This window comes from Gopherus evgoodei, chromosome 10 (genome assembly GCF_007399415.2).
Source record: "Gopherus evgoodei ecotype Sinaloan lineage chromosome 10, rGopEvg1_v1.p, whole genome shotgun sequence".
NCBI classification, from domain to species: Eukaryota; Metazoa; Chordata; order Testudines; family Testudinidae; genus Gopherus; species Gopherus evgoodei.
The window spans coordinates 6,633,356-6,659,256 of record NC_044331.1 but is presented as its reverse complement, the minus strand read 5'-3'; the positions used below and the strand labels follow the sequence as shown (position 1 = coordinate 6,659,256).

Genomic DNA, 25,901 nt, shown 5'->3' with positions numbered 1-25,901 from the left:
CACCCAGGAGAGTATCAGGGAGACAGGGCGGTCTAGTGGTTAGAGAGCGAGACTGGGCATTTGCCAGAGCACCTAGCTGTTTGCATCTGTGCACAGCAATGGGGGAGTTCTGTCTTGGAGCATTCCATACCCACTCTGCACATGGTTCAATGACAATACAAGGGGTAAGGCTGCAGGGAGTCTGGCTCTGAGCTCTGATTCATCCTTTCCCATCAGTACCAGGGGGATGAGAGCTAGAGTGGGCTGGAAAACTAAAAACACAGAGCTTCAATTTTTCCAACTCCCCCTTCCATCCCATTTCTCACTGAAATATCATTTGGCTAAAAATGCCCCTACCAACTCTGACATCCAGCTGCCTTTGTCAGCTGCTAGGAGATCGTGGCTTGAGACACTAGTGTTGCCTGATGTATGGATTATGTATTAATTATACTGATTACTTAAGAATTCCCAGTTAACATTCAGATAGGTTCTTGTCCCAAGATCAGGCCCAGTATTAAAATTACTGTTCAGCCTGGAGCCCCGATGTGCACAACACTCACACTTAGGAAACCCTTCTGTATTTGTGATTGGTAGCTAGAGATAATACCGGACGAGCATGTGAACAGCTGTCCTCACACGACCTGAAATGTTAATCTATCCCCTCCACCCTCAAAACCTCTCGCCGGAACTTAGTGGTGCTTTCAGCCCAGGCTAGCCGGCCCATCCTGGGATCTCCCCAGTGCTGCTTGCACGGGGGCTAGTAACCTCCCCACATTTGGTGAACCACTCAAATGCTGATAGTACTCCAATGCTTTCCCACAAGGACAGCCAGGTTCTCCCACAATTCACGGGGAAAGAATTATAGAGCAGCTCCGCTTACTGCAAAGAACCAGGGGCTGCACTCCCCAGATGTTCTAGCACCACACATGGGGGAGCGCAGTGCCCGTGAGCACATGGTGACTCAAGTAGGAGGCTTTGTGGTGTGACTGCTCACAACTGGGCCAGGCTAATCCACAAGCCAATGACACGAGTTAACAGTGCAGTGAAGAGGAGTTTGTCGTTTTTGTGGTCAATGAAATGTAAAGAGCATTTCTCATCCCAGGCCCTGGGTTGGCCAGGCTGCAGGCACACTGGCCAAACCTCTTCTCCAGTCACATGACGGAGGAGGAGCTGCTTTAGTTTTCATGTAATCAAAAACTGAGCAAAGTCATCACTACTCAGGTAACAGCAGCATCTTACCTCAGAATGCCTTCCTTCCACATCCGCTCGCTCTGCAGCATTGAATATCGGCCCCGCTGTGCTCCCTCTCTCCCCACACGTTTTATCCAGATTTTCTTTCAAAGATGGTTATTTTAGATTTCAGGCAAACCACCTTTAAGAGCTCAGGGATAATTATTGAAGTGCTAACTGCCTGGAGACTATAACAATCCTGGTCAGCTAGCAACACTAGAGCTGAAAACAACTTGGGTCTGAGGGTTGACTGCAGCCCATACTACAAGGCTCACTGAGTGGGAGTTAATTCCTTACACCTGATGACAGGCCTGTCCCTCTTTTCATTCCCAGCAAAGTTTAAAGACACGCTTGACATCATGAGCAACTTGGCCACGGGCAAACTAGGCTCTCAGGTCAGACAAGGAGTGAAAGCAGAAGGTGAGCTCAAGGCAACCTGTGCCATTTGCCTGTAAAGTCTTTTTGCTTTGCACTGTACCTGCTCAGGTCACCAGTGCTGCAGATCCAGGGCGGCCCATGAAATGAAGCTGTGCAACACACTCTTCCACTCCGTGAACACTGATCACATGCAGCTGTCTATGCAAAAGCAGCCGCAAATGGTCGGGAGATATACACGGGCTCCAAGAGCTGGCGGTCAAGTTCATTCCTGCAGAGCCCTGGGAGTGCATTAGTTAAATAAGCATCCAAATGGAAATGACGGGGATGAGCCCGGCTATTCAATCAGAAGGGAAGATTGTGCCATTACGCTCAGCAGCTGGATGCTGATGCATCACTAAGACACCAGGGGCTGCAAATGGGATTTGTTCTTTAAAACAAACAAAAGAGCCTTAGCCTGGGAACTGGGTCTGTCTCCTCAACTGGAACGTGGCAGGGTGACTGAGGGGACACACAGTACGAAATGTCCAGTGCAATTGTCTTCTGAATAGTTGCTGGCTTTATCTATTTCAGTAGCGATTCATAGGCTGCTTGAGCTAGCATTTATAGAGGTGGTAGCTGTCCAGCGCTGCAACATGGATCTGTGCTATTCGTGGGGCTGGAGCCATCTGAAAGTGGATGAATAAAATTCACACTGAAGTGCCCATCTCCGCAGGCACGGTGCCATACCACTGGAGTGCCCTAACCACATAATTTGATCTTGCCTGTGTAGACGAGGACCAAGCTGTGGTTAAGCCCTAAATAAAGATCTAGGAGCATAGCCTCAGCCAATTGTCATAGTTCCACTGAATTCAGGAGAGCCATAACTATTTACCACAGGTGAGGATCTGCCTGCTAGAGGATCTTTCCTGTATAGATGGGCCTAGGCTACATCCTGTCCATGTTACCAAACTGTGCTATATCCTCAGGCCAGATGTTTTCAAAGTCCCACTTCTGTGCATCTCATTATGCAATCCCCAAGTAACACGTGCCAAGGACAGCTTCTGAAAGCCTGACCTCACATTGGTACAAAGTTGTAAAAACAGGATCACTAAGACCATTATAAGGGAGTTAGGTTCAGCCTGCACAGTTCAAGCCAAACCATCCTACAATACTAGTCTAGGTATCAAGTATCAGAGGGGTAGCCGTGTTAGTCTGGATCTGTAAAAGCAGCAAAGAATCCCGTGGCACCTTATAGACTAACAGACATGGGGTATTCACCCACGAAAGCTCATGCTCCAAAACGTCTGTTAGTCTATAAGGTGCCACAGGATTCTTTGCTGCTTTTAGTGTAGGTATGATCCTGTCATAACATGATCCCCTGACCTGGCAGATTTGGCTATATAGATGGGCCCAGAACGTATTCACTAAGCCACATTGCAGCAGCATGTCAAGATCCCATTCTCTCTCAGTGCCCCTCTTCCCACCACTATGCAATATCCATGTTCCAGCACTGTTCTGAGCGGCTGTTTTTAGGTTTCTCTTGCTTTCGGTTACATGGGTTAATTACATTCCTGGAGGGACCAGCACAGAGGAGTCTGGGGATTTTTTTCCTTTGTGTTATCAGGTGTCAGCACTTTTCTCTTTGGACATGTGCCTGGTGATTAGGGATTAAAGCCTGTCAGCCAGAACAGTCACTTCTGAGAAACCTTGAACATCACCAACCCCTAGAGAATGCCCCTGTCATGATGGAAAGAAGGAAGCAGAGCCCTGCATCCTGCCTGGTTGCTGAGGCTGGCTTTAATAGAATTTTCAAACTCAGTGTCCATTAGCCATCAGCCAGTCAGCACTCCCTCTCCTTGCTATATCTGCCTTTAGCCACATGGGTATTACATAAGTGATGCCCGGCACAAAGATGCGAGGCAAAGCTGCTGCTACAACCTTATGTCTAAGGTTAGCAGGCCTGATCGTGCCCTGCTTTTGCTGGCACTCCCTGCTGATGCGGGGAGGTCATCTCTTACTGCTGGGCCCAGCTCTCTCTCTTATCCTTTCAAGCAGAGAACAAAGCGGAAGCAGAATTAGCAACCACTGTTCAAGTAACGCCTGCCAGCGACTCCAACCTCAGCGTGGAGGAGGATGAACACAGTGCGGACACACCGCCTGGCGGGCAGGTATTGGGAACTGGAGCCACATGGAACAAGAGCTCAGTCCAGGCCAAAACCTCAGAGCCGTGTCCGGTGAAAGAGGGCACAACCCAACTCAAGTCATTAGCCACTCTAAATAGACCGTCCTTGTAGTAACAAGTTATCTTGAGTGCCAACAGAGAGCCCTAACACAAGTAACTAGTTAGACCCAGTCAGCTAAGACCCCAAAATGCTCCTTCTAGTCAAATCCAGGCTCGGAAGTACTACAGCAGTGGGCTGTGGTAGCCTTACGTCGTATACTGCCCTACTCCTCAAGGTGCCCCATGGATTTCGGTGAGACTGCTCAAGGAGTAAGTGACTCCGCAGCGGAAATGAGGCTATCACAACCTGTGTAAACTAGTTAGTGCAAAGACTGTCGTCCTCTACGGCAGTTCTTTTTGTTTTAATGATGTGTCCTAACCCAGGGAAGGGACAGTTGGCTCCTTTAAAGAGATGAGGCTATTTTGCTGTGTTGATGACCTGGTGGTTTTAAAGCCAGATAACATGTATTGTCTGTATGTGTCTCCAGTGCCCAACACAATGGGGTCCTGATCCATGACCAGGGCCTCTGGGCAGTACTGCAATACACATACTTAAGATATTCAGGACTCTGACTGCAGCCTCTCTGGGCGCCGGCACTGAGATAGGATCCTTCACAATGTGGTCACATAATGGTGACTTGGGGGACGGACTGTTCTGCAAATATTTGCAAATGGGATAATCAAAAACTAGATCTCTGTCCTGGGGGAGAGGACCATACTGAGTCATTCATAGCTGTGTGTGTGTGAATGCACACACACATGTGGAGCTGTCAATGTAGACTTCTAGTTGTTTCAAAATATGTTGGGGGGGTTGGTTGTTTTTTTGGTTCACAGCTCTCTCCGGATATAGAAGGCAGCAGCTCTGAGGAGGAGGAAGATTGTGATGATGACAGTGAGGATGAGGAGGAAGAAAATGACGAGCCGTTATCCCTCAAATGGCCAGAGACCCGGAGAAAACAAGCTATTTACCTTTTCCTCCTGCCCGTTGTGTTCCCTCTCTGGCTCACAGTGCCCGATGTTAGGAACCCAGTAAGATTTTACTTTCTTTATGCCACTGCGATGGATAAAGCTTTATTAGCAACAGAGCCACTATCTATTTTCCCCATAGATAGCTCGGGCCTCTATGTACTGTGACAAAGTTCCTCCTCTACCTTGGTGGGTCCTGCACTTACTGGCAGATTTGCTCACCTCAGTGATCTTCCCCACAGTCTGGGTCTGATCAGGAGTTGGGAGGTTTGGGGGGAACCAGGGCCCGCCCTCTACTCCGGGTTCCAGCCCAGGGCCCTGTGGATTGCAGCTGTCTATAGTGCCTCCTGTAACAGCTGCATGACAGCTACAACTCCCTGGGCTACTTCCCCAAGGCCTCCTCCAAACACCTTCTTTATCCTCACCACAGGATCTTCCTCCTGGTGTCTGATAACACTTGTGCTCCTTAGTCCTCCAGCAGCACAGCCTCTCAATCTCAGCTCCTTGTGTCTCTTGCTCCCAGCTCCTCACATGCACTTCCTCTCCTCTGGCTCTCCCTTGCCTGACTGAAGTGAGCTCCTTTTTAAACCCAGGTGCCCTGATTAGCCTGCCTTGATTGGCTGCAGGTGTTCTAATCAGCCTGTCTGCCTTAATTGGTTCTAGCAAGTTCCTGATTACTCTAGAGCAGCCCCTGCTCTGGTCACTCAGGGAACAGAAAACTACTCATCCAGTGACCAGTATATTTGCCCTCTACCAGACTCCTGTACCCCACTGGCCTGGGTCTGTCACAGTACCTACTTCCCACTGATGGGGGTGGAAGCTGGAGCTCCAGTTCTGGGACTGGGGTTGCTTTCAAAGGCGAGAAGTAACTGAAAGCAGGTATTCTTCCCCTGAATGTTACAAGGCAAATCAGCAGGCAATGGCTAATGCCGAGTAGCAGAGAGTCCTCTAGGAAACTGCGGCGGCTGTGGCAGTCCCAGAAACCACCGCTGCAGCTGGCACTCGCAGCTGGCAGAGGCAGAAGAGAGGCTAACAACAGGATGAGCCCAGAGCCTGAGCTACCCTCTGTCCTCACCAAGGAGTTGGTCCCTGTTGCATGGGAGGCAGATTGGCAGGGAAGCATGGGCCGCTTTGCACTGCCGCTGCATTCATTATACCTCCCAGGAGCCAGAAAATGTCACTCCTCGCATCACCACCTTTTTTTTTTTAAGCAAACACTGAAAAATGTAAAGAAATAAACAAAAATTGTGTCTGGGTCTGCATAGCGCTGGCCATAGAGCACATTAACCGATAGGAGGCTGAATTACTATACACGACGGCTGCGCCTAGATCCAGGGCATTTCAGTAGCACTGAGGAGTCATAGCACCTAGTGGCACTGGTTACATCAGACATTTCTCTACTGCAGCGGTTCTCAAACTTCACTGCACCATGACCCCCTTCTGACAACAAAAATTACTACACGATCCCAGGAGCCCGCTCGACCCCCACCACCTCCTGTGTGTGTGTGGGGGAGGGACGCAAAGCCAAAACCCGAGCCCCATTGCCCCTGGCAGGGTGGGGGCAAAGCTGAAGCCCAAGGGCTTCAACCCCAGGCCTATAACCTGAGCCACCAGCGTTGGTGACCCCAGGTTAGAGAACCACTGCTCTACCTCATGGCTGTAGGTTGTTAGCAATGAGGGTAAAGTCTGCCCACGGAACAGTCACGTGACAGGATGCAAGAGACTGCGAAAAATACTGGCAGTGGGATGAAACACAGTAAAATAGCATGGACTGAAAACTTAAGCACGGTGCAGCTTGTTTTAAGCAACCACCCAAGGTATCAGCAAAAACTGGGCACCTAGTAGAGATGTGAAAAAATCAAGCAAAATGATACCAGAGACTATAGGACCATGTTAAAATACTTGCCTGAGGTGAAGTGATGGAAGGTGGATCAGGCTGTTGGGAAGATCAGACCCCTAATCGTTTTCTTTTCAAACTTGCTTTGAACAGAGGTCTAGAAACTTCTTTGCCATCACATTTCTAGGAGCCATCGCCTGGATTGCAGCATTCTCCTACCTCATGGTGTGGTGGGCACATCAGGTAAAAGGTTCTTTTTCTATCTAGAAACAAAGAGTGGTTCAAAAAAACAAGTAGAGGGGGGAAAATACCCCACTGTGGCAGACACCTTTGGCCTGGACTACATCTACAAATTAAATAGACTTAGCTACATGGCTCAGGGCTGTGAAACATTTTGCATCCCGTGTGACACAATTAGGTCAACCTAAAAATTGTTCCACTGACCTCCCTTCCACCTCTTGGAGAGGTGGGTTACACTGACGGAAGAACTCTTTCTGTTGATGTAGGAAGCATCTGTACTACAGTGGCAGCAGCACAGATGTGCTGTTGTAGTATAGATATTACCCTTTGTTTTCAATGACTTTACAGATACTACCATCCAATTAACACTAGACATTTTCTTCTGGGAGAACCCAAGTGAGAATGTTGAATTTCATCCTTTTTCATTTGACAAAGATTAATTCTTGCTTCCAGCCCCTGTTTTTAAGGGAGTTTTTGCATCAATGGAAGAAATGTCAAGTTGACAATTAGCTTCATCTTTTTATCAATGCATGTTTCGGTGGGGGACGTAAGTGTATTAACCTTATCTAATTACATTTCTAAGAATATAGGGTCTGATATAGTGTGGTGCTGAGTGCCCTTAATGCCCCTTCCTTTAATATCAAGATGCTATTCAAGGAGAGGTGAAAAATACTCAACCCTTTGTAGGATTGGGGCCTACAATTGTATTTAGTGATGTATTGTACATTTATCTTATAGTTCATCAAACCACCAATCAACAGAAATTGTGGACAGTGAACCACAGTACAGATGTCAATCAGCAAGTGGGACTGTGTCCAACTAGGGAGACCACTCAGAAAAAGAATTGATCATGATTTGGGCCAGTTTTAAATTTGGAGAGTAAAGATAACTCCACATCTTCTGAAGAGGTTCCAAGACAGAGGTGTGCTGTGCTGCAACTGAACACACTTCCACTTGGTCATGCCTTAGAGGCACAACTTTGCAGTTAGAAGAGGATAAAGGAAATAGGATTTCATATAAAAACAAGCTATAGAATTAGGCCATCCTGTTTCTTGAAAAGCAGAAATAGGCTGCAGCCTTTAAGGGGATTTCAAATAAAATCATAACCCAAATACAGCACCAAGCCTTCAGGAATGAAAAGGGTTAATTAAATTTTTTGTTTCAAAACCAAGGACCATTGTTGCTGTTTACTAGGTTGGAGAAACAATTGGGATTTCAGAAGAAATTATGGGTTTAACAATCCTGGCAGCAGGCACTTCAATCCCTGATCTCATCACAAGCGTTATTGTTGCACGTAAAGGCCTGGGTGACATGGCTGTCTCCAGCTCTGTGGGCAGCAACATCTTTGACATCACTGTTGGGTAAGTACTAGCCACATGTTAAGAGTCACGTTTGGTTTGAACTAGAAAATGCTGCATTTCTATTCCAGTCTAAATTGGACTTGTTACTTTCGTGTTGGATATAAACCAAATTAAAGGACAGCTGGACAATTAGTGACACACATTCATTTGAACAGATTTCTTTAGTTAACCTGACCCAAAGAGAGTTTATAACTAAAACCCAATGCCAGGTACTGCAGTATGGTAATAACTCAAGACTTTTTAAGTGGTATAAGTTCTTAGTCTAAATGGCTGTAGTGCCACTGACCAGGAGTATGTGGTTCAAAATAAATAATAATAGCAGCTTTACCCAAGGATCTCAGCGTGCATCAAAAACATTTAATCTTTCAGCACCAAGGCGTGAAAGACAGTGACAATGTCCCTTCTTTAACTGAGGATGTTTCCCTTTCTCAGCTGACATCTTTTAAAATTTAAATTGTTTTTTTGTTGTGTTTTTTTTTTTAATTGTTTAGGGTAATGGAACTTGAGTTGATCCTGTTATAGTTTGATGCATTTTTATATAAGATCTAGAGATGTGCTGCACTCAGCTGATATTGCTAATTTTAAAATCTGACCCACGGAGTAGCTGTTTTTCCAAAATTAAATAGTTTTATCATTTAAAAAAATTAAAGGGGCTTGCACATTTAGTGTCACTTAGAGCATGACACAGCCCAATATGTTTTGCTAGCTATGCTTTAGAGAAAAATCTGAACACACAACTTAAAAAAAGTTTGTTTTTCAATGATTCAGGCCAGACGCCAAGCACATAGTGCTGTCAAGCACCTGTTTAACAATTAGGTGCCTTTTGAAACAGTAGAACATTGACCATGTGGTGGGGCAATTCCCGATTGACCAGATTGTGGTGTACAGAACCCTTACCAGTGGCCTGGATTGCTGCCAAGTTACCTGATCCTGCTTCCTCCTCCTGCTCTGGGGCTGCTTCTACGGGTGCCCATGCTCTTCATCCCTGGAGTCTGCTCAGAGTGGCCGGAACAGAGCTGCCATCCCTCTAGATTGCTCTGTTTGAGATCTCAGATCGATAAAAGAGGTGGTAAAGGAGTGGGAATTTCCCAACTCAGTAATTTTCTTTCTGCTAGCAGCATCTCCCACAGTCCTGCTGCAGGTGGGCAACATACTCCCCTCCCGTCTGCAGTTTCCGGAGACAGTTCAAGGCCATAGAATAGCCTGTGCTAGCCACGTGCCCTTCTCGGGCCTGCTGCCAGGCAATTCATTCCAAAGCTGTGTGGAAACTTGGCGAGAATAAGGAGTAACTAATTCCAATGCCAGGCAAGTAAGACTGTACAGTAAGTCCCTGCTTATATGGTAGGTGTCCAAACGAAATGTTGACTCTCAGCTGCAGAGCCATCTGGTGTAGCAAAATTGTGGGAGATGCTGCTAGCAGAAAGGAAATTATTGGGGAAGAAAGTTTCCCTTCTGCAGCCCAGCCTCTCCCACAATTCTGCTACTCACGGGAAGTAGCAGGAGGTGGATAGGAGCAGCGAGAGAGAAGAGAAAAACAGAAGGAAGAGGAAACTCCTCCCTACCTCCCCCTTTTTTCACATTAGGATTGCTCAAATGGCAAGGTTGTTACTGGACCACCACCTGCAGCACCCTCTTCCCTTGAAACAGGTATTTCACGATCAAAGTAAGGTCTCCATCCAGAACTTTGTTTTCTTCATCCATTTGTTGAGTCTTTTGAGGTTGAAGATGGGACTGACATCTCCAGGGTGCTTCTGAACAAAGATGATGCTGGAGTAAAACGCTGAGAAGCGTTCTTCTAGAGGAACAACTTCTATTATTCCTATATCCAGGAGATGGGAGAACTCATTCTGGACCTGCTTGCACCTGGCGGGGTTGCTGGTGATGGAAGACTGGAAGAAGAAGGGATGGGATGAAGCCTTTAATGCACCAGGGATACTCCTTCAAGCTCTCGCTCACTCTCATCTGTGGTAGAAACAACTCATTGTCTGGAAAGTGGGAAATCCTGTGCCCTGAGCTCAGGTTTGGGAGAAGTACATTTTCTTATTGTCATAATGAGTCCTTCGAGGCTGCGGGAGCCCCTTAAGGTTTTCTGCTCTCTCTTTGGATCCCTTGGCATATGTGTTCTCTTTCCTCTGAAACCTCTGTGAGGAAGATGAACGAAAGGAGAATCTCTCTCTGATAGCGGGTTTGTAGTTCCTTCTGAGAGCAGAAAGGGGAGAGGGGAGGTTTAGGTTCAGTGGTGTTTTCAGCCACTATCGTGTCCAATTTCTTTCTAAAGAGGAGAAATCCTGTGACTTGAACCTGGGACTTGTTTGGAGTATCTACTGTCCAAGGAGCGAAGCCATATGCATCTCCTGGCCATCGAGCTAGATGCCATGGCTCTGGCAGAAAACCTTATAGCATCTATTGGAGCATCTGCCATGAATGCTGCTGCTAGAGAGATTTGTCTGAAGTATAGATTTAAAGTCAGGTTGGTCTCCGCCCTTAAGGGCTTTAAGGTCCTCCAGCCACAACGCAGTGGCTCAAACAGAGCATGTGGCTGCTAGAGATGCTCTAAGGGTGGCTGAAGAAGTATCAAAGGGTGGCTTCCACCTTCCTATCTATTTGATCCTTGGGGAAGAAGTCTTCTTTGGATGGACTAACCATATGCTTTGCTAGAGATGCTATGACAGCATTGATCGGGGCATATCTGTGAGATCATTCTTTGACTCTTGCAGTTTATAGAATCTGAGAACATGCCTCAACGCTTCTATCATTTTCAGGAGATTCACACACCTTCCGAAGTACCTCCTGAAAAGGATGAGTGCAGGGAAGTCACTGCCTCGAGGGAGGATTTGGCAGTGACGTATTTGCTCTGAGGCTTGTGCTCAAGAGTCTGTTCAGGCTGGAACTCAAGTGTGGAGACATCCTCTTTGCACGTGGTTACAAACTTCTCAGTGGAAAAAGACCTGTGTTGCATTTTGTCCATGTCCTGCTCAGAATCAGTCTGCTAGCTCTCTTTCTGCAGCAGAGGAGGAGGTGTCCGAGTCAAAAGACAGATACCGTCTATCACAGGCCCTTTTGTGGCTAGCCTTGCTTTGAGCCCCTAGAAATTTCTCCCTTTGATTTGTCTCTTGTAGGCTCACACTGCCGCAGGCCAGGGATGGGAATTCACTGCCAGAGTTCCCTGCCTCAAGCTGTGAGGAAGGGGTGCTGAGTGTGAGCCCTGCTTCTACCCCCAAGGCACTTTGGACCCATTTCAGGATGTGCGGTGGGGCCAGAAGCCTTGTCCTTCAGTCTTATCCTTAAGGTCCTGAATTGCCCCAGGACTCCCTGTCCCCCAGGCTGGCTGGCTGAAGTCCTTAGAGCCGCTCCCTGTTCTGTTCCATGTCTCCTGGTCATGCTTTTCTGTGGTGGAGTTGCAGCTTCCTGGGGAATACAGGTCAAGCTGCCTCTCTGGCCCCAAGCTCCGCGCCCTAGCAGCGCTAGGGTCAGCTGGCTGACAAAAAGCAGGGCATAATTCGCCCTCTGTAGAGCCCGTTACAGCTGCCTCAAGATTAAGCCCCTTTTGAGGTTTGCCGGGAGCTTGCGCGGCTGCTCTGCCATCCCTGACAGCTGGCAGAGGTGCTTGAGCCCCATGCTGCTAAATCCCCGGTCCAAGAGGAAGAGAACAAAGCAGCCTGCTACCTACTGCCCGCAGACAAACCCCCCAAAAGGCAAAGAAAAGGTCGGGAGCCCAGAGGCCACCTCTGACTGCCCCGGGAGACAGAAGAACTGGCAGCAGCCAGATGAGGGAGCATAGCTAGCACAGGCTGCGCTACAGCTTAGAACCGCCTCCGGAAACTGCCGACAGGAGGGGAATGGCCCATATGCAGCAGAAATGTGGGGGCTGCTGGGCTGCAGAAACAGGAGCAAAGCCAGCAGCAGGACAGGAAACACCAGTTGTCAGTGGGCCCTGACCTGTCATGAAGAGTGGACGTAGGTGGCTGGGCAGCACATGCAAGGATAGAAGAGCACAAGTTAGCAGGAAAGAATACAGAGAGGAAGAGAAACCTGAGACCAAGCACTAGAGCAGCAGTTCTCAAACTGTGGGTCAGGGATGAGTCACGGCCCCATTTTAATGGGGTCACCAGGGCTGGCTTAGACCTGCTGGGGCCCAGGAGCCCAGGAGATCGAGACTCAGGTTACAGGTCCCCAAGGCCTGAAGTCCTGGGCTTTGGGGCTTCAGCTTTGCCCCTCTCCCCCACGGGGGGCTCAGACTTCAGTCCCCCTGCTGGGGTCACATAATTTTTATTGTCCAAAGGCGGTTGTGGTGCAATGAAGTTGGAAAACCCCTGCACTAGAGAAGCACACGTATGAGAGGATGAGTCAGAGGTGGGCAGCAGAAAGAGAGCAGAGATGAAGTGAGTGGCAAGAGGAGATAGTGGGATTAGGTTTCACACCCCCCGCCTTAGCAGGGCAGATCACATATATTGCATTTCAGTTTTATGGTAGCAGCTGGTGTGGTGCAGGGGGGATGTTTTGTGATAGACATGGGAAGGAAACTGGTCCATTCATAGGAGGAAACGTGGTCTGTGAAAGAGGTTATTAAGATGCAGCTCATGCTCTGAAAAAGTTTTGAGCGTTCCCCTCCCTAGGCTACACTGGGATCACCCAAGTAGCAGTTTTTCAGGAGAGAAACAAACAAAGATCTCTTGGCCTAATCTCAGGATTTGGAGGTAGGAGATCCAGGTTTTTTTCCCCATCTATCGCAGGCTTCTTGTGTGACTTTACTCAAGACAAGCTCCAAGCCTGTTTTCCCCATCTGTAAACAGAGATAAGACTTATGTACCTGACTTTGTGGTACAAAAAGGTTTAATTCATGAATATTAGTAGGGTGCTTTGAGATTCCTGGATGAAAGGAATGAAAGCAGTCCAGAGTACCATCCCAAAACTCAATTCCTAGGGTAGAAAGCAAGATAAGTCAGTTTTAGATAAAACTGAATGAAGATTGCACATTAAGTTTTTCTGCATGGATCCTGATACCAATTGCTTTATATCTGTCTAAAATTCAGTTTTGCATGAACTTCTCTAAGCATTCCTTTAAACTGCTTTTCCCTGACTTACAGTTTGCCAGTTCCTTGGTTCCTTTATTCGATCTTCAATGGACTCAGCCCAGTTGCTGTCAGTAGTAATGGTTTGTTTTGTGCAATTGTTCTGCTTTTTCTCATGCTTTTGTTTGTGATCATCTCAATTGCTCTATCGAAATGGAAAATGAACAAACTATTGGGGCTCACCATGTTTGCTCTTTACTTTGTATTTTTGATCATCAGTGTGATGCTAGAAGATAGAATCATATCCTGCCCAATATCTGTATGAGGCTTGGGTGTAACTACCATTTGGGCAGCACACGACGAGGTGATCTCCATAGACAGTATGTGTAAATGAACTTGAAAATGGGTTGGAGATAGTTATGTTTTACTTACTTAAAGCAATTGTAAGCTTACTGAAAATTGTGAAAACTAAGCTTAATGAAATAAATTCAAATAAAGATTTCTATTAATATATTTATATGCATTAATATATATTTAGGCCCCAATCCTGCAAAGACCCACACAGGTCTTTAAAAGGTTATGCACTGCAAGTAGTCCTATTGAAGTAATAAGATGAAAGACCGTGGCCCTGCCCACTTGTAGTCATTAAAGAGCCCAGACAATTTTTGCAGGAGTCAGAGTATTATTAGTCTTTTGCAGAATCAGGGTCTAAATTATTAATGAAAGGGCCTGATCCTAAACCCACTGAAGTCAATGGAGGTTTGTCAATGGGTGTGGGATCAGACCCTGATGGTGAAATTCAGCCCTGTGGGGAGAGCCAGTGCTGATTTTCTTACACCCCCAAAATAGGGGGTAAGTGGGATGTAAGTGTTGAACAGGCCTTGAATTGGTCCCTCTAAACAGAGGGGAATTTCACCCTAAACTCTTTGGAGAAAGAGCAATAAACTGATTTCTGTGCTCAGTGGGAAACACATTTACCAGTTACAATGCAATCCTGAAGGATATCCACTCTGCCCCATTATAAATAGGCATCTGATTCTCCAATGTGATCCCTAAACTCATGGTGAAGTCCAGAGGGACTCCATGTGGACCTAAGAGTCCATTGGTACAGTTTGCTTTGCAGGATTCGGGGACTAGGAGAGCACACTGCAAAAGATAAAGAAAACAGTAAAAGGTAAAGAAAACAGGAAGTGAAACTGTTCTAGAGGAAACTGAAATGATCTTATATTGCTTTTCACCTCCTGAAAGTGATTGTATTCAACTCCTGTTAGCACTAATCTGTTTTGAAAAATTGTGTCACATGAAGAAATGCTAATTGTCACCCACCATTATCGATTAGCCTGTATGGCTTACGGTTACCAATGCCTCAATTAAACCAGCAAAGTGATGAGAAACTATAGATGCTTCTGTCATTCTTAAACCATTTAATAAAACTGAAATGAGCATAACCATACTGAGAACTTCAGCTTTGTATTTACTTGTAAAACTCAACTTTTATTCTTTTGGATGAGACAAAAAGTTTATCCTTGTGAACAGTGACCTATATATTTTAAATGAATTACAAAACAAAATAAACATCCAACAAACCGATGTTCTTTTTGGTAAATAAAATTTCAACGTTACATATTTACAAATCTACAACCATTCATTTAAAAAGTGCTGTTTGCAAACTAACAAAGTACCATTTTAAAATCCAGATGAGAATGTTATAATATCTAGAACTACTCCTCCTCTGAAATTAAAACTTGTACCTTCCATTTGTTATACAAAGATTTTGCATGCAGAAATTGTTCCCGTCTTTCTTTGGGGTAGAAATTATTTCATTTGTCCATGGAAATTTAAGAAATCATTTTATCATAACTGTACCAAGAGCAAACCTAATGGCAGTGGGCAGTATTTAACAGTCACTGAGAAAAATTTCCACTTCTAATAGCACAGGGGTTCTCAAACTGGGGGTCGGGACCCCTCATGGGGTCACGAGGTTATTACTTGGGGGATCGTGAGCTGTCAGCCTTCACCCCAAACACGACTTTGCCTCCAGCATTTATAATGGTATTAAACATATAAAGAAGTGGGGGAGGAGGGTCACACAAAGAGGCTTGCTATGTTAAAGGGGTCACCAGTACAAAAGTTTGAGAACCACTGTAATAGCATCTCATTATTCCATCCCTAACAGTATTTTCCCCCCACCCCTGCTGCTATGGTGGAACAAGAGAAAAGCATGGTATATATTGCACTGAAATGTAAAACAAACACTTATTTAAAATTAATGGAAAGAAGCACTATATAATACACACAATATTTTACAATTTTTAAAATTGAAAATATATTCCAGAAGTACTAGAAAACATCTTCATCCTAGCAGTACTGGAAAACATAAAATGCTTTTTTAATAAAGGACAGTGAAGGCTGAAAATTATTTCAATATTGGATTGTATGATGCTTAAAAACTTTCCACCTTCAGGATCTGCATTCTGACCACCACATTATAACAATCTAAAAATATATCAGTTTCTGAGATATTTTATATTTCTCAAACGATCTGGAAAAAGGGATAAATAATGAGGTGGCAAGGTTTGTAGAGGATAAAAAATTACTCAAGATAGTTAAGTCCAAAGCAGACTGCGAAGAGTTACAAAGGAATCTCACAAAACTGTGTGACTGGGAACAAAATGGCAGATGAAAGTCAATGTTGCTAAATGCAAAGTAATGCACATTGGAAAACAATCACAACTCTACATACAAAATGATGGGGTCTAAATTAGCTGTTAACCACTCAAGAAAGATCTTGGAGCCATTATGGATCATTGTCTAAAAGCATCTACTCAATGTGGGAAGCAGCAGAAAAAACCAACAATGTTAGGAACCATTAGGAAAGGAAAGGAATAGATAAGATAGAAATATCATAATGCCACTATATAAATCCATGGTGCGCCCACACCTTGAATACTGTGGGCAGTTCTGGTCATCTCAGCTCAAAAAGATACATTAAGAATAGAAAAGGAAAAAAAAAGAAGGGCAACAAAATGATTAATGGTACGGAACAGCTTCCATAGGAGGAGAGATGAAAAAGTCTGGGAGATGATTAAGGGGGATCTGACACAGGGCTAGAAAATCATGAATGGGGTGGAGAAAATGAATAAGGAAGTGTTATTTACCCCTTCACATAAAACACAAGAACCCGGGGTCATCTAATAAAATTAATAGACAACAGGTTGAAAACAAACAAAAGGAAGTATTTCTTCACACAATACACAGTCAACCTGTAGAACTTGTTGCCAGGGTATATTGTGATGGCCAAAAGTTAAAACTATAACTGGGCTAAAAGAAAAAGAATCAAGTAAGTTCATGGAAGATAGCCATCGATGGTCAGGAAAGCAACCCCAAACACTGGATGTCCCTAAGTCTTTGACTGCCATAAACTGGGACTGGATGACAGGGGATGGATCACTTGATAATTTCCCTGTTCTGTTTATTGCTTTTGAAGATTCTGGCATTGGCCACTGTCTGGAGACAGCATACTTGGCTAGATGGACCATTGGTCTAACCCAATATGGCCCTTCTTATGTTATAATGTTTCTACAGTTGACTGACTTGCACCAGGTTTTGCGAAAGGAGTATTTAAAAAGTAAAGTGGATAATGATTTCATTTGATAAATAAAAACAACATGATATATTAATGTAAAGCAAGCACAACTGAACATCAGCAACCTTTAAGAAATGCAGTCTTAAGAGGGCAAGGGCACACTAAAATTGCTTGCCTGAAATAATGAGACATATACAATATTTTTATGGTACATTATGTGCTTTCAATATAATACTGAGGGGACTTTTCATACCTGCATAAGCTAGCAAACTTGTTTGGTCTTCTACAGTTAAGGTGGTAGAAAGTACTCATAAGCAAGCTGGGCTAAAGGATTGGGCTATGTATTAAAGATGCTGATATTCTGTGCTAGCACAAGTGCATAGTTGCAATGTAATGTCAGCAAATGAGACTTGGTTTGGAGACCAGACTCAGATACTTGTGCAGTACAGGTTAACTGCTAAATCTAGAACATGAAGCCTGCGTCATAGCTTTCCAAGTACCTCTGTAACACCAATGACAGCTCTGGAAAAACAGCTTGTTCTCCTTCATGGCTATTAGGTACTATAGAATGGCGATCATCAAGTAGTAGTAACTGTAGTAGGAAATAGGATTTAAAGAAAGTGGTGTAACACTGTATTATACACAGCACAAATATAAAGGTAGTTATTTACATACATGGCAACTATTGCAGGTAACTTTTACTTGGTAAATACAATGTACCTACAGCAGAGCATGCAGAGCATACATGTTACTAGGTACTTACAATGAGTAAGTTCAAAAGTAATGACCATGTATTCCGCACGCTGGTTTTGACGACTGAGTTGAGCATGTTGGCAGCGTATTTATCATGTACTGTAACTGATGATTAATATGGTAGTTTTACATCATCAGCGAGGAATACTTTTCAGAAAATGTGGGCACTACAAAATAAAGCCTCACAATTTTTTAAAAGAATTAAGCATATGAACACTGGTGGTAAATGTAACGTTACCTAAAGAAAAAAATAGCTACCCAATTAGCAGCATCTTAGAAAAGAGTTATATCCAGAAAGACCAAATGTGGGTCAAGATGTATTTCGCATGTAACATTAAGAGTAAACTGCAGCTCTTGACATTTTAAAACATTCTGCTTAGGGCAGCGTTCCCTTACTCTTTTGAAGAGGGATTGGTAGGTGCTTTGAAATAACCCTCTAAAGGTCTAATCACATTTCCATTCAATAATAATAATGATCTCAATAGAATTTTTCAATTTACTTCAGTGGAAACAGGATGGCGTCCTCACTGCCCCTCGTTAACATTGACAAGATGGCAGGTGCAAGTGTCTGGGCTATGCAGAAAACTCCCACAAAAAGATGTATTTATCTTTTCCATCTAGGTAAATATCATGGTAGGATTGCTCTTGGAAATTGGAAAGGTTGGGAGAAGTCTCTCAAAGACTGAGTATCTTCTCCACCTCCAACGCTGCAAGGTGGTAGGAAAAAGAACTTGCACAGAGAACCTCTGATACTTTATACACAAAACCCACTTTGTGGTGTGTAGCTGCTGTGAATGACTGCGTAACATTTTCTGAAATTTCTAGAACTTCAAAGCATGAGCCAGAAGTCATGACTCCAAGGTGGAGGAGTTATGCAGCACTATTTCTTTACAGAGCCGAAGTTACTGTGTTGCCTGTGAAATATAAGATCAGCCATTCCAAATATACCTTATTACATACAGCACATCCCAATGGATTAAATTCCCTATATATTTTATGCAGCATATCTCCCATATCCATTTTCTTATTTTTTTAAAAGAAGAGTAACTTTGGACCACAATGAATTAAGTGCCATGTTTAGGGCATTTACAAACATACCTACACCTCCATATACAGGACTGTACACTATACATTTTATATGGAACTATTTTTGTAAGCTATTTGCTATACATCTTGTAATATATATCCACAGATATATTAAATTAGTGAATGCCAACAGCTAAAAAGCGTTGGATCGCCTTAAAGTAAACTCTGGGATCCTTCAATGTATTACAGAATTTTGTGGGGGACTTCTTCAGAAAGAAAGATACTACAGAGTCAGTGTTAATAACCATATTTTTACGTTTGCTATACTTTTCATCTGATTGCAGTGGTAGTACATAATTGTGTGTGTGCAAGAAAAATACTGGCCCCAGAATATTAGCTAGGACAGTGCTGAAATTATAGACCACTTCAAAAACAAATTATTTTTTCAAAACCTAATTGGACCAGTTACTATAAATAGCAGAAAAAAAATGAGCACTGTATTGCTTATGCAATAAGTTCATTAAAATTCATCAGAGTAATTAAAAAAATATCAACTTACTATAAACAATTTAAAATATGTATAATACAATTTTGTATGCGCTTCCTAACATTTTGAATATTCTATGTAAACAGATTTGCAGAATTTACTTCACTCTTGCTAGTTTCAGTGCCTCATTTTTGTCTGCCTCTCCCAAGTTTTCTTTCAAGGACTGTAAAATGTTGTCCCTTGTTAGAGAACTGATTTAGTTCAGGGTCTCCTACTCCACAAAATGATTTGCAGAGAGAAGCAAGGAGAGGAAAGTAGTATTTGGCCCTTTCTTTGTTCATTGTCCATTTTTGTAACTGTACATAGGCCCAATTTTTTCCAATCTTCTGACACAATACATTTGTAAATATGTTTTCAAACACTGAAGACCGAGATGTTCTTTGTGACTTTACACATGTATACAATTCATTACAATACGTCTACATTAAAGATATGGTTCTCCAAAAATCTTTCGGCATTCCATCACTCCAGTACTTGGCGGTCTATCGCAGTTGTGAGTGCTCTTGACCTGATTAACTGTGAGACGATCATAGGCCATTTTGTACTCTCTGTCAAAAGCATCTGTAGAAATAAAAAAAGTCTACGTATTGTACCATACTTATACAGATGCTAAAATAGGGTAACCACCTTTCTAGTTGCTGGTAACCAGTTCCCTTAGGCCCACCTCTTCCCCCAAGGCCTCACCCCATCACTCTCTTCTTTTCCTCCTCACTCCCTGTCACTTGCTGCCTCCTCTCAAAGAGCCTGCCTGCAGGTAGGAGGTGGCCCCAGCTGAGCAGGGGCTGGCATGGGTTAATGACCCAGCACTTCCCCATGCCCTGTGGTAACCGGACTTTTGGTTTGGGTGCTATTTAGCGTTGCCAGGTCCCCTTTTTGACTGGACTTTCTGGTAGAAAACCAGGCACCTGGCAACCCTAAATCACACCCAGACCCGGAAGCCAAAACCTGGACGGGTGGCGACCCTATGCCAATAGTATAGTTGTGTCTATTTTCATGAAACAGCTGAAGAGTCCTTGTAACAGTACACACACACACACACACACACACACACGCACACACACGGAAAGCATATTAACATCGCACACATTCAAATATACCAAAATAGATATTTTCTCCTTGAAATCTGAAATAATGGTTTGTATAAACCATTAATCTACATTTACCTAAATACAGTTTATATCTTACCTATATCAATGTTCTCTCTTCCTAGAGCAACAAGTGAAAGAAATAATATTTCTCTATAGAGGCTCCTAAAAATGTAAAAAAAGTCATTAATTTTAATTCTGAAAGATGGTACCATTTGAAATCAATACTACAGACAATTCAAAATCAAGCCAAAACATAAGTAAACAAACAGTACTTATCTTACCACATTGTTGAAAAGAATGCCACCTTGAAAATCATTATTTGTTGAGCCCCTATACTATGTTTGGTGCTCAAACATGGAAAATGACAATGTCCCTTTACCTAGGAGTTTATAGGCCAAGGGCCTGATCCAACTCCCAATGATGTCAGTGGAGTCTGGATCAGACTAACTGGAACATGCACATATGGGACAGACACAAAATATACCAGCGATAAAAAGATATTACAGAGATGATAAAAGCATTTTGTTGTCACAAACTTCTTCAGAAAAAGTGATTTTTTGAGAGAATTAAAGATTTTCCATGGAAAACATTTTGATTCTCTAGAAATGTTGACATTTTTTCTAAATAGAACAATCTCATTTCTCCCCCCCCTTTCCTCTTCTCTCACTTTTTTACCTTTCCCCCCCTTTTTCCACTAGAAAAGTGAAGAAAGAAAGTTTTAAAGGTGGATTTAAGTAACATTTTCTCCTTCTTGAGACTCCTACCCCTGTACACCTTAAGTGTACAAAAAATGGGAAGTAAAACGAACAAACAAACACAAATAAATAAAGGGGGGAATAAAAGAAAGTGAGAAAAAGCCCACCCCAAAATGAAAATAAAAATCAAAGCAAAACAAAAATTCTTGAATTTTGTCAAAACCGTTCCACAAAGCCCCCAACGAAAAGCAAACAAACAAAAAACCCATAACCCAACCAGCCAACAAATTACTGGAAAATTTGGAATGAAGTTAAGAAAACGAAGGGTTTTTAAAATAAAGCTTTTGCAATAATCATTTTAAAAAAACATTGACCATATTTAGTAGATACTCTTGGGAGAACATTGCTGAACACCTTGCAAAGACTGTAAACCTCTGAACATACTATTCATACTGCGATCCCATGCTCATTGCAAAAGCTTGCTTCAGTTTGATACATGAGTATTCCTACCTCTGTCTTTTAATCTGTGGCCATTTGTTCAATCGCTCTAAGATTTGACTCATTGGTCCATAGACATCATTCATCTTAATCCTTTTCACCATGCTTCTCAAGAGCTCCTGGTTAAAGGAGTCATCATCTTTCTGCAATAAATGGACCACTGGATACTTTTGGGCTGCCAAAGAACAAACACCATAAGAAGAAATGTGCTTTTTGTAAGCAGCATGGTATGAGAAAATAAAAAACAATGGAAGGCTATAAAAATGTGGATACACTCAATACATTACCAAAAAAAAAAAAAAAAAAAAAAAAAAAAAAAAAAAAGCATCAAGTCAGAACAGCATCAGGGTAAAGAAAGAACAGGAATATATGAGACAAGCACGAATAAACAGCCATAAATGGGTCTACTGACCTTTGCAGGTCTTTTAGTAGCAATCAAATACTTAGTTTAAAAAAAGAATCTAAAATAAGAAAATAGGCTAAATGGATGGATTTACTGAAATGTTTTGTACAAACTACTGTATAAGTTTTGTGAATCACCAAGCACAATCCTACTATTCCTCTCTCTCCCATAAAGAAAACACTGACAAGAAATGGTGGCCTACTTCTACTGGAAAACAAAACTTGTTGAAGCAGTATGCTGGAAGCTAAAATCTACTTGTAAAACACACACACAGACACACACACCAAATAAATAAATATCACAAAAAAGTTGGCAATAGCAACAAACATAACACTCACTCTCAAACAAAAGAGTACGATTTTGACCTGCAAGACAAAGAAAGTGGTTTGATCAACAAATCAACTGTATCTCTATATAGGTTAACTAAAATGAAAAAAGATCTCTTTTCAATATATGTTTTTTAGTTGCTGAAAATAAAAGCTACTTTGGTTTTTAAATAGACTACTTACTCTGTGCATTCCACAGAATATATAGGGGCTGTCCTGGATCCTGATGCAACTTCATATTGTCCCATAGCATCTGAATGAGAACATATTTACTGTCCTCTGACATACAGTTTCGTGGAATCTGAATAGGAAGATTAAGCCTTTGAATACAGAGGTCGTTTATGACGGTTATAACAGCTGACTCTCTCAGTTTAACCGATATATATCAGACCAGTAGATTAGAGGATAACAGCTTTAACCTAAGCCACAAAACCACTATTTCCCATTATAGTCTGGATGCTGGTAATGACGAAAGCCCAGGGCTCTGAAAAGAAGGCCTAAAGGATCTTCTCCTCCTCATCTTTCCACAATCAAACACCTACACGCCCTCTAGTCCATTCAGCTCCCTTTTTTTTATTTTTTTTTGTTTGCCATGAAATAATAAAGTCAAAAATATGAGTTGTGAAGTCCCTTGTAGCAGGAACAGCACACCAAACTTCACTGAGCCTGCCACCAGTAGCGTACTACACCCAGCACAAGCACCACTGGGGCCACGTCCACACTACAGAGTAAGATCGAAATTAATAAAATCGATTTTATAAAACAGGTTTTATAAAATCGATTTTACACGTCCACACTAGGGCACATTACTTCGGTGGTGTGCGTCCATGGTCCCAGGCTACCATCGATTTCCGGAGCGGTGCACTCTGGGTAGCTCAGTAAAAGAATGGGACCAATAACTTCGATTTCCGTCCACACTAACCCTAAATAGATTTAGTAATATCGATTTTAGGGTTACTCCTTTCGTTTAGCTGGAGTACAGAAATCGATTTTAAGACCCCTTAAAATCGATTTTAAGTGCCTTGTAGTGTGGACGGGTACAGCGTTAAATCAATTTAACGCTGTTTAAATCGATTTAACGCTGTAGTGTGGACCTGGCCTGGGTCTAAGTTCAACAGTTAAGGTATGGAAATACACTGGGCCAATTAAAGTAAATGGAGCTATAACAATTTACACTCGCTGAGGATTGGGCCCAGTTAGTTGTAAGCACTTGCACAAGAGCTATTTCCAAATAAGGACTGTAGAATCAGATCAATCACTGAAAGACAAACATTCAAGTCCTCATCATTCAATACTGCCCTATCTTTTTCCATACCTTTGAATTTTTATTACAGTGCTCAGAAGAAAGTATTAGTCCTGGTAAGTTACTGGGCAAGTCCAGACGCCTGAAATACCACACCAGATTCCAAAACACGATAGGATGATGGTCTACAAAATCTGCCACTGTTATCACACGATCCCCTTCATTTTCAAGCAAGCTTTCAAGCTCTTTCCATACCACTAGAGGACTTAGGTAAGGAACAGTGATGGGGTCAGGACTACATAAACGCCATTCCAGTCCTAAAGAATCCTATTGTAAAGGAAGAAAATAAAATTATATGAAATGTAGCTCTTTATAAAATAAAAAAAATCTTGTGAATGTTAATTGTTCCCTTCCAGGAATACCAAAGTCTACACGCTAAAATTAATTTTAGTTCAAATTAAAATCATGAGATCTATTTCTGCTTTTAACCTGGGAAGGTGGTTTCAGATGACATTACTACTATTCTGCATGATCAAGTCTACTGCACATTTAAAACACTGTTGCTTAAATTAGAAACAAATCACTACACACCGTTGTTCCTTGCAAAGTGGTGGGCAGGCTGCCAGTGGGAACAATATGGCTGAGCTTCCGGCTTCCCTTCTCATCCTCTTCCAGTGGACCGTAAGTACTGACACTTCTTGCTACAGCAAGACTGGGACACTCTGACCCAGCAATATTTTGTCTTCTTCCTGAAGGGATTTGGATACTTCTGGCACAAGAGTTGTCCTGCTGCTTAGATTTGCTGGAAAAGATATGGTTACAAACAAGACCAGCTTTCACATTGTTCTTTAGTGTTCATACATACTGGGAGTTAAATAGGCAAAGATGTAAAACAAAAACCTAAGTGGCCCACTACTCATTGGATCGTGACCCTCAGTGTGACTGAGAACTCCCAGACCCAAAGTGGCACCTCAGACTCCACCCAGCCAACCACACTGCCCATGTCATAGGAAAGCGACTCTCTCCTTGCAAAGAACAGAAACACCATAAGAAGAAATATGCTTTTTGTACAGCAACATGGTATGAGAAAATGATGATGGACAGGGGCCCCCGTCAGGGACTATAGCCAATACTGCAGGATTATGGATGTTGTCAGTGACTTTCTGCTATAGGGAGGGAATGGAAACAGTTAACGCAGCTAATCTGCCAAATGTCCAACTCGCACGGGGCAGCGAGGAATAGTACGGAGGTCCTCACGTTAAACAGAGTTTTCTTATATCTTTTCACATTTTAACCTTTTCGTAATACAATTTCTTTCCATTAGTTATGAATTTACACATGCCCCTGAATTATTTCAGGTAAAAGTATCAGTCAATAGAAAATGCACATTTACCATTTTGAATTAAAATCATCTTGAACAGGCATTACAGATGTAGCAAGACCTGATGTGGGAGTAGAGATATAGGACTTTCCTGTCTGATTTGAAAAAGGTGAGGGAAGCTGCATATTCTCTGTAGATGGACTGGACTTCAGAAAGTACCTATGAGGAAATGAAGTATTAATGTAATGTAAGAAAGGCTTAAAAAATTAAAATTTGAGCATATAAAACCTTGAGAGAGAAATCATATAATAAATTACCGCCCAGGTCGCCGCAGATCTCGGATTTCAATATTCAAAAAGGGCAGGAATAGGTTGCCACAGAAAGGACATGTGGTATTGAGATTTGAATCATCTGCAGTCCATCCTGCCATGATTTCTTCATCATGAACCAGACAGTCACAAGTTCGACATCGCGAACAGCTTGAGATGAGTACCTGTATATAGTACTTAATTAAGAGGAGTTCTATAGGGGCTTCAGAACTTATTTGCTCTTTGTTACAAAGAAAATGCATAGATGAGAACAACAGACTAAGGCCAAAATGTTCATGCTTAGGTGCCGAAAAGCTTAGTACCTAAATCTGTATCTAGACACCTAAAAATAAAGTAATTGCCTAACTTTAAGCACTCAAGATTGAACTTTTTGGCCTGAATTTATGTATTTCAATACATCAGTAGTAAGCTTCAATCCAAAGTACATTAGTGTTCAGTTGATGCTTCCATGGACCCATCTGTGTCTTAGAGTGAAACAGAAGTGAATGATGGAATGAGTGATGTATCTCGGAGGAATCAATTACCTGCAGGAATGAGTTTGTGAAGACTCACATCTATTGTGATGTAAACAGATCAGGGGCTAATATAAATAGATTAGGGACTAAATTAATTTGCTCATGCAGTACACAAATACATTGTAGCTGAATTGGTTGGCTTCCCTTCTTACTGGTCTACCAGGATAGCTCAAACCTTACAAACACTGATATATCTAGAATAATAACGTGGGCTTTGTTATCAGTTTGCCAAAGAGACATTGTAAGTTGTTTAGGCCTAAAATCTAGGATTTGTTAACCAAACCAGAAACCAAAACACCCTAATAGCAAACAAAATAAATACTTGCTTGAATTTAAGCACTCCTCTGTATGGCTAGTACATGAGAACT

At 42.7% G+C, this 25,901-nt stretch overlaps 2 protein-coding genes across 13 annotated transcripts in view; one reads left to right on the top strand and one right to left on the bottom strand.

Annotated features, from left to right (window-relative positions):
* The window catches only part of SLC24A1 (solute carrier family 24 member 1), a 28,201-nt gene extending 12,991 nt beyond the window's left edge, over positions 1–15,210 (top strand). For 6 of the 9 annotated variants that reach the window (XM_030577530.1, XM_030577536.1, XM_030577528.1 and 3 more), the window contains 6 exons: positions 1,543–1,629; positions 3,619–3,734; positions 4,622–4,816; positions 6,744–6,833; positions 8,025–8,191; positions 13,279–15,210. In XM_030577530.1, the coding sequence (XP_030433390.1) occupies positions 1,543–1,629; positions 3,619–3,734; positions 4,622–4,816; positions 6,744–6,833; positions 8,025–8,191; positions 13,279–13,528 (905 nt within the window). In that variant the 3' untranslated portion in view covers positions 13,529–15,210. The remainder of the gene's footprint in view (positions 1–1,542; positions 1,630–3,618; positions 3,735–4,621; positions 4,817–6,743; positions 6,834–8,024; positions 8,192–13,278) is intronic. The other 3 variants (XM_030577533.1, XM_030577535.1, XM_030577534.1) reach the window with 3 other exon arrangements.
* Positions 15,211–18,580: 3,370 nt separating this feature from the next.
* The window catches only part of DENND4A (DENN domain containing 4A), an 89,364-nt gene continuing 82,043 nt past the window's right edge, over positions 18,581–25,901 (bottom strand). For 3 of the 4 annotated variants that reach the window (XM_030577107.1, XM_030577108.1, XM_030577106.1), the window contains 9 exons: positions 25,007–25,182; positions 24,762–24,908; positions 23,960–24,170; positions 23,441–23,695; positions 22,309–22,426; positions 22,138–22,164; positions 21,409–21,571; positions 20,301–20,365; positions 18,581–19,676 (listed from right to left, as the gene is read on the bottom strand). In XM_030577107.1, coding sequence (XP_030432967.1) covers positions 19,540–19,676; positions 20,301–20,365; positions 21,409–21,571; positions 22,138–22,164; positions 22,309–22,426; positions 23,441–23,695; positions 23,960–24,170; positions 24,762–24,908; positions 25,007–25,182 — 1,299 coding nt within the window. In that variant the 3' untranslated portion in view covers positions 18,581–19,539. The remainder of the gene's footprint in view (positions 19,677–20,300; positions 20,366–21,408; positions 21,572–22,137; positions 22,165–22,308; positions 22,427–23,440; positions 23,696–23,959; positions 24,171–24,761; positions 24,909–25,006; positions 25,183–25,901) is intronic. The other variant, XM_030577109.1, reaches the window with a different exon arrangement.